Source organism: Garra rufa, chromosome 12 (genome assembly GCF_049309525.1).
Source record: "Garra rufa chromosome 12, GarRuf1.0, whole genome shotgun sequence".
NCBI classification, from domain to species: Eukaryota; Metazoa; Chordata; class Actinopteri; order Cypriniformes; family Cyprinidae; genus Garra; species Garra rufa.
Window position 1 is genome coordinate 9,417,473 of NC_133372.1, and position 9,142 is coordinate 9,426,614.

Genomic DNA, 9,142 nt, shown 5'->3' on the forward strand with positions numbered 1-9,142 from the left:
ACAAACAAACCACGTGAGGTCATACGTATTGCGGAAGTAAAGGTCGAGTGGAAAGATATCCGCACGCGAAATTCTTTGCTCGCTTTTGTCCCGGAAGAACAAGATTACTCATCGTGTCAGTTGTCGTCACCTTTCGTGCCAAAACAACTTCTTTCTAGATCAGGCTGTAAAATGGCTGGAACAGCTTTAAAAAGACTCATGGCTGAATACAAACGTAAGTCATTTCATTGTTTACACTAACGCCGCGCAATGTTGGTGCTTGTGAATGGTGAATTTTAACACTGTTTTGGTAGCAACAGTTTGACAGCTGCAGATACTTCCAGAACTTCACCAGCATATTCTGACAGTGTGAAATGATTTCAGTCACTAATATAACAGCAGTAGCACCAAACATACTAAAACTGACCGGGTAACTGCTATTTATGGTCATACTAAATTTCTTTCACATGCGTACTGCGAGTCATGCCATGGCAGGAAAGTGTGTGATGGTTGTCTTTTCTTAGATATATTTCCTATTGAACATAATTATATGGATACAGTTAGCTCAACGCATTCTTTCTTCTTTCTTTCCAGAACTAACCCTCAACCCTCCAGAGGGGATTGTAGCAGGTAAGAATTAGGGCAGCTACTGAACAGCTCTATTGACCTGGTTTTACAGTAGATTATTTAGAATCCTTATAAGAATTTTTATAACGTTTTTTTTAATGTATTAATTTATCTGTAGAAGACGTTAATTAATAAACAAGACAAATGTTATCCCTACAGGGCCTGTAAACGAAGAGAATTTCTTTGAATGGGAGGCTCTGATTATGTAAGTATTTATAAATTTATTTTTTTTCCCTTTATTTTTGAATTATTCTGCCACAAGTTAAAAAAAATTTAATTGTGACTTTTCATGGCACAATTGAGATTTTTTTTTTTTATATCTCACAATTTTTAATTTATATCTTGCATTTCTTACTCTTATTTTTTTCTTAGAATTCTGAGTTTGTATCACACTTCATTTTATTTCCGCTACAAAATGGAAAAAAATCTTGGAAAAAATATTTTTCCTCATAATTACAAGTTTATATCTTGCAATTCTGATTTTTTCCCTCACAATTCTGAGTTTGCATCTCGCTGTTCTGTTTTCTTTGTTTGTTTTTGTTTCCACTGCAGATTAAAGAATAAACAAATACCACTATTTTGACATCACTTTTTGAGTTATTTTGAGTTTATATTTCAGTTCTCAGAATTTTGATATATAAAGTAAGAAATGCAACAAAAAAGTCAGTGTGAGATATTTTATATCTATATAAGGTAATTGCAACTTATATACATACACTAATAATAATTTTTATTTATATAGCGCCTTTCCTAGTCAAAAGTCCTAGCGCACTACCAGTCAAAAGTTTTTGAACAGTAAGATTTGTAATGCTTTTTTTTTTTTTTTGAAGAAGAAGAAGCCACTTCTGCTCACCAAGCCTGCATTTATTTGATCCAAAGTAGTAATACAGAAAATAACTATTTTCTATTTGAATACATTTTAAGTTGTATTTTTTTCTGTGGTTTCAAAGCTAATTTTTTTGCATAATTTTTCTAGTCACATGATCCTTTAGAAATCGTTTTAATATTCTGATTTGCTGCTCAAAAACATTTATTATTATTATGTTGAAAACATATTTTTATGGTTTCTTGATGACTAGAAAGAATAGCATTAATTTGAAATAGCTTTTGATCAAATTAAAGCATCTTTGCTAAATAAAATGTATTAATTTGTATTAATTTATATAATTTCTTTCCCAAAAATAAAAACGATACTGACTCAAAGCTTTTCAATGGTATAGCGTATAATGTTACAAATGCTTTTTATTTTTATTCATCGAAGAATCCTGAAAAAAATTTACTAAACTTTTTAAACTATTGATAATAGTAGTAACAAAAAAATGTTTCTTGAACAGCAAAATAGCATATTAGAATGATTTCGGAAGGATCATGTGACACTGAAGACTGGAGTAATGATGCTGAAAATGTAGCTTTTATCACAGGAATAAATTCCATTTTAAAATATATTCAAATAGAAAACAGTTATTTTAATTATTTAAAAATATTATAATATTTTATAAGTATAAATACCGGCTTGGTGAGCAGAAGAAATGTTTAAAAACCATAAAAAATTTTACTGTTCAAAAACGTTTGACTTGTAGTGTATATGTGTGTTTGTTTGTAAGTGTGTGTATAAGTATATATACTACAAAATACATTTTTTACAATTTCTGAGTTAAATATGAGTACTCCCAAATGATCCGTGATGCTGTGGGGATGCTAGGTTGTTGCTTAGGGTGTTCTAGATTATGTACTGACTCGTATGTAAAGATCACTTTAACTTCAACTTAAAACACCATAATGAGCAAATTTAACTGCTGTGAGTCATAGTAATATCTGTAAAGACACACAACATTCATTCACATTCCCCTATTCATTCACAGCATCATGCACAGCTGTTCACTGACTAGCATTTATCCACTGATTATCCAATGACATTAAGTGATGATAAGTGACTTAGATTTTAGATAAGACAAAGCAATTTGTCCTCCGGTAAACCAAACTGGTGGTTTGATGAGTGGTTTTGAACGATAAGTTTTTAAGTGCAACTAAGTGCCAAGCAAAATAAGGAACAGAGTCCCTAGCAACTCCCTGACAGCTGTTCCACAGACACGGAAGTGTGTTCGTTTGATGCGCTCCTCATCATGATGACCGATCAATATCTGCCCTTAGAAACAGTATTTGATAGACAGCGGGATATGGTAAGTAAACAGAAAGGGATTTGCATGTTAAATGGGAGAAGGACTCCATGAAGTTCTGCCACTGCTGTCAGTGGTGGATGAATTTCTGTGATTTATGGCATTGTGTGATTTTATGATTAAGGTGAAGTGTACCGGGCTTTTTTAGTTTTATTTTTTATGCTGAAGGCGGTCAATGGTTTAACTTGCCTCATATTACAGTGATTCTCATGCACAGACATTAACTAAAAGATGCATTTAGACTGAAGTTTGTGTATAATCCAGGTATATACTTTGAACAGAAGTTATTTTACATGTCTGAGAAACTTCCTCTCCAACCTCCATGTAGGTTTATCTAATTCATGATGCTTATATTCTAAAAAAATGATTGGAGTTGATTTATTACAAATGTTGTAATAAAACTCTAAATGCTTAGGATTTGTGGGTAATAGAGTAATAGCTTATCCAGATATCCTCTCATAGCCCCTTCTTAAAGGGGGTTGAGGGTCACTACTGGAATGCTTCATTACTTTGTTTCTTTAATTGCTTTTTGTTGCACACAGAGGTTCTTAACAAAGCATATAGCCATTTAATGTTGGTATTTTTCCATGTTTTAGGGGACCAGAGGACACATGTTTTGAGGGAGGTGTGTTTCCTGCCATTCTCAGTTTCCCTTCAGATTACCCTCTCAGCCCTCCCAAGATGAAGTTCACCTGTGACATGTTTCATCCAAACAGTGAGTGCTACAAACATTCAGCATTCACACAGTCTATGCAGTTTCACAAAATTTTTTACAATTAGAGAAGTTCACTTCCAGAACAAAAATTTACAGATAATTTACTCACCCTGTTGTTGTGCAAAATTTGTTGTCTTTCTTTCTTCAGTCTTAAAGAAATTATGTTACTTGAGAATAACATTTCAGGGTTTTTCTCTATATAGTGGACTTCTATGGTGCCCCCGAGTTTGAACTTCCAAAATGCAGTTTAAATGCAGCTTCAAAGCTCTCTAAACGATTTCAGCCAAGGAAGAAGGGTCTTATCTATAGCGAAATGATCAGTTATAAAAAAAGGTAATTTATATACTTTTTAACCTCAAATGTTCATCTTGTCTAGCTGTGTGTGAACCCTGTGTATCCTGGTTCAAGACAGATAGGGTAGGTGTTTACAAAGTGAACGTGCAAAGAAGATCAAGTGCCCTTTACAAAAAACAGTAAAACAGCAATGTAGGATGATCTTGAAGTTGAAGGAGAAACTGAGATGGGAGTTTTTCAGGACAGGACAGTAGAGAGATGACAGGAAATCAATGGGCAGAGAGAGGGGAGCAGGATTGGCTAAGGACCTCAAGGCAGTAATCAAACTCGCCGTGAGCACAAATGCACTATATGGCGGCACACAATTAATTTTTTTTTCTTTTTAGAAAATAACAGAATCGTTGTACTAGATAAGACCCTTGTTCCTCGGCTAGGATTGTTTAGAGCTCTTTGAAGCTGCATTTAAACTGCATTTTGGAAGTTCAAACTCGGGGGCACCATAGAAGTCCACTGAAATCCTGAAATGTCTCTCACTAAACCTACCATAAAAATTATAAACTGATCATTTCTTTGTCAGTGGGCAAACATACAGAATCAGCAGGGGATCAAATATTTTTTTTCCCTCATTGTGTCACAATATTACTAATTTTACACTGAAATTTAGATCAAATATATGCAGCCTTGGTGAGCATAAGAGGAAATAATATTAAAAATCATTTGTTTGATTTTAATAGTAGTAATAAGTCTTCCTGTGCATATATTGTTTATTTAACGATCACTCAGCAGGTTAAACTAATCACTTTAGGATTTCCAGTGTTAAAAGAGCCTCCAAGAGCAGGAACACTCTTCTAATGAATTTATAGTCATTTGACATTGAGGAGCATAGACTTAGATTTGGAGTTCTAAGTGCCTTTATGATCGGGGTATTTCCTCTGGTCCTGCTGGTGGATGTGTGGACACAGCGTTCAGGGAAGTGGGCCCAGATAAAGGTCTTCCTGCAGGCCACAGATAGCAGGAGCCCAGCCTACAGTCCTCTGATGGTGCCGGTACTCTGGAGGCGGTTATCAGACCTGGACGGCTCAGATTCTGATCACTGTCCTCAGCTGTGGAGAGAATGAAGAGATAACATCAGCCGGGCTGTTGGGTGGCTGATACTGTGCGGGGGTGGATTCATTCAGCCCTGATCCTGGGTTAATAAACTTGTGTCCCATACACTCACTTGTCCAAAGTATTACTTGATTTCTTTGTGTGTCTTTAGATAGGAAAGGCCAATCACGGGTCATTGCTCATGGAACTAACGCTTTAATTGATTAATAGATTTAGCAGATTAATCAGTATGCTCTTTTGATCCTAACATCTGTTCGTAATTGCTGATTCAACGCTTTTTAATCCAATTTTGGCCTTTTTTAGCTAATTGGGAGAGTAGTTCATTCTGTGGGATGAAATGCAGTGAACTGAGCCGGCCAGAGATGCAGATATAATCAAATCGAAAGTTTATTCAAATGTATTCAGTCAACTGGCAGTGAAGACAGTAAAGATCTGTAGAGGATAAATTATGTTAAATAAACGTTTTTATGGTGTGTTTTCTGCAGTCTACCCAGACGGCCGTGTGTGTATCTCAATCCTGCATGCTCCTGGTGACGATCCCATGGGTTATGAGAGCAGTGCTGAGAGATGGAGTCCCGTGCAGAGCGTGGAGAAGATCCTGCTGTCTGTGGTCAGCATGCTTGCTGGTCAGTCAACATTCACTCAGTCATCAGGGAACTGTCACAATTGTGCTGTTCTGATTTTACTTGCCTAAAAGTGGATCCTGAAATCAAGAAGCCTCAATATCTGATCTCATGGCGAAAACGTACCTGTGGGAACTTTTTTGCAAGATGCGAAATACATACCAATAAGTACTTATCACTGCAGTTTCTAACAGAAATGTCCACTAGAGGCGGTAAAACAGCAAGCACTAGTGATTGTTTTTTTATACACGCATGATTACAGCTCCTTATGTTTCGCTTTCCGAACATAACAAGCTTGTTCGGGAGTTCAGCCAGTACGGAATTGGACTTAGGATGCAGAATCTTTGGGTACAAATACTGTGAAAAACATGACTCATGATGAAAGAGCTAAAAGATGAGATATTGAAAAACGAGATTAAACGGCATGCTTGTTTTTACGTCACATTCGCTTTTGTTTATACTATTGGGTAATTTTTGGTGTAGCGCAGATTTGGTGTATGTTATTTTAAAACACCATAGAGCATTAGGGTTATAGCGTCACTCAACTGACATTTCAAGTCAGAACTGCGGTGACACATACAAAACTAACATTATATGTACCATATGTACGTTTTTCTGTTCCTGGGGGAAAAAACAAACATTCTTTTAGCGACACTCAGTGGAAATTTCACATCGAATATGTCACAAAAAGTACATGACGGTACTTATTTCACGTCATGCGAGAAAGTTCCCAAAGGTACGTGTTTGATATGAGATCAGGTTGTCAAAATTATTTGATTATTGTTTATTACAATTTTTTTTCTCTGGAATGGGAAAAATGCAGTCAGACAATCTATTTCTGTTTTTAAACTTTGGGGTTGGTAAGATTTTTTTTTTCTTTTTTTAAAGAAATTAATAGTTTTAGCAAGCATGCATTGTTGAAAACGTTTTTTCTTCAAATAATTGCAGTTTTTAATTCTTTTAAAGAATCATTAAAAATTTGTTCCATATAAATATGTATTGTCAACATTTATAATAAAAATAATAAGTGTTTCTTGAGCAGCAAATCAGTATATTAGCATGATTTCTTAAGGATCGTGTGACACTAAAGACTGGAGTAATGATGCTGAAAATTCAGATTTGCCATCGCTAGGAATAAAAGACATTTTAAAATATATTAAAATCAATAATGGGTATTTTAAGTTGTCATAATATTTCACAATATAGCTGCTTTTATGATCAAATACATGCAGACTTTGTAAGTAAAAGAAACTCCCCCCCCCCCCCCCCCCAAAAAAAAATCTTACCCACTACAAACTTCTAAACATATAAATATGTGACTCTGGACCGCAAAACTAGTCTTAAATAGCACGGGTATATTTGTAGCAATAGCCAAAAATACATTGTATTTGGGTTTTTTGTTTATGCCAAAAGTAATTAGGATATTAAGCAAAGATCATGTTCCATGAAGATGTTTTGTAAAAACTTATTACCAATCAAAACTTAATTTTTGATTAGTAATATGCATTGCTAAGAACTTCATTTGGACAACTTTAAAGGTGATTTTTTTTCAAAGCATTGAAAATTTACACCCTTAGATTTCAGATTTTCAAATAGTTGTATCTTGGCCAAACCATGTATCTTTATGACTGGTTTTGTGGTCCAGGGTCACATATATTTGTAAAATAGTGTTTGTTTCAATTTTTAATTAATTGACTTTTAATTTAAAAAAGGTTTATCATACATTTAGTGTGTATTTTCTTTTTATGTTCCATGTTCTGCCTAAAATCTTTTTTTTTTTAAGGGATAGTTCAGCCAATAATAAAAAAAATCTGTCATTAATTACTCACCCTAATGTCATTCCAAACCTGTAAGACCTTCGTTTATCTTCAGAACACAAATTCAGATATTTTTGATGAAATCCGAGAGCTTTCTGACCCTTCATAGACGGCAACACAACTGACACGTTCAAGGCCTAGAAAGGTAGTCAGGACATGGTTAAAATAGTCCATCTGATTCGAAAAGAAATTGTTAAATAAAGTAATTTTTGTTTCCTGGGCCTTGAACCTGGTAGTTGTTGTCTATGCAGTGTTAGAAAGCTTAATTTGTGTTCTGAAGATGAACAAAGGCCTTACGGGTTCACATCCTGTCTGTGCCTGTCCTTAAATAATTGTAAATACCATCTACTCCTCCAGAGCCCAACGATGAGAGCGGAGCAAATGTGGATGCCTCAAAAATGTGGCGTGAGGACAGAGAGCAGTTCAACCGACTAGCTAAGCAGATCGTGCGTAAATCTCTTGGCCTCTGACTCTTCTGTGTACAAACACACACTCACACTCCAGGACTGTGAGGATTGACGTTTACAAGGATTCAAACTTCCCGACGGAAGAGAAGAGTGTCTGTGCTGAGTGTTGTAATGTACTGCCCCCCTACCTCCACCAGTGTGAGCACTTTATTCCCATCCAGGCTTTCATACTTGTTCCCAGTCCTCCCCCTCTCCTGTGATCGGGTGGATGCGTGGACGAATTGTTTTTGATGAAGAAGGCAAAACATACATTCACTGGACAGTGTTTTAAAAGAGAGCCAAGCATCACTCACAAAATAAGTACACAAAACAGTTATTTACAGCCATTTTGGGCTGCCGGTTTGTTTGTCATGCCTGTTACCTGTCCATAGATCCATGAGTTCAGCAATGGAATGCAGCTTTGGTTTGCTGACAGTATGCTGATGCATGCTTTAATGCCTCATTCTAATAAAATGCATCGTGAGGCAGTGACTGAGACTATCACATACACTTATGAACAGATTATATTAATGATCTTTTAGGAAGAAAGAAAAAGATCATTTCTATGGATTCAAATTCAATAAATGTTCTAATTTAAAAACATTTGATTACATTTAATATGAAAATATTTTGAAACTTGGTAATGCACAGATAGGTCAGTGATTTTCTTCAATTTCACTTTTTGCTTTTATTGAGGTTTTTAGATTCGGTAGTAGCAGGCTGGAATTGTCCAGCCTTCGGCAGAAAGACAGACCAAAATGTTGTTTGATTTACACCATCTTTACGTTAATTAAAAAATCTTTTAATTCTGTATTTGATTTTTTTCTTTTTATCTGTTCTCAAGGATTGTAAAGCCAATAAAATCAGTAAATGTTTGTGATTTATGAACCCCTTCGGTTATTTTTATATGAATGTGCACAAAATTTTCATGTTGCTCCAAATTCTGCACAGAAGGCAAATGTGTGTGGAAAAATTGCAGTGTTAATTAATTCATACAAGATAATGTAGTAGTGGGTTAAGCTGTCAATTTACTACCAAATTAGGGAAATTAATATTGTTATTTTTTTATGATTTCATTTCAGTTTAGTTTGCTTTGACATAAAACAGAACTACTTTTGCAAACTAGTCCTAGGGTTTTCACCTGATTGGAACCAAACCAGTGCAGAAAGATTCTCTGGGGAGTGAATATCAATAATTATCAAAACAAAAAATCTTAACTTTTGACTCGCCGTTGCAAATAGATGCCAAAAAGTTGAAAAGGGGCAGTGCCACTTGTAGTAAAATGCCTATAACTGCTGAATGGAATGGGATATCTTTGCCAAACTCAGAACACTTATGTAAGAGCTCAATCTGAGGT

At 35.2% G+C, this 9,142-nt stretch overlaps 1 protein-coding gene across 1 annotated transcript; it reads left to right on the forward strand.

Annotated features, from left to right (window-relative positions):
* The first annotated feature begins 98 nt into the window (after positions 1-98).
* Positions 99-8,673, forward strand: ube2g2 (ubiquitin-conjugating enzyme E2G 2 (UBC7 homolog, yeast)). Its single transcript, XM_073852035.1, has 6 exons — positions 99-214; positions 574-609; positions 766-811; positions 3,380-3,498; positions 5,385-5,525; positions 7,697-8,673. Exons 1-6 carry the CDS (start codon positions 172-174, stop codon positions 7,807-7,809), a joined length of 498 nt encoding a protein of 165 aa, XP_073708136.1. The 5' UTR covers positions 99-171; the 3' UTR covers positions 7,810-8,673.
* The last annotated feature ends 469 nt before the right edge of the window (positions 8,674-9,142 follow it).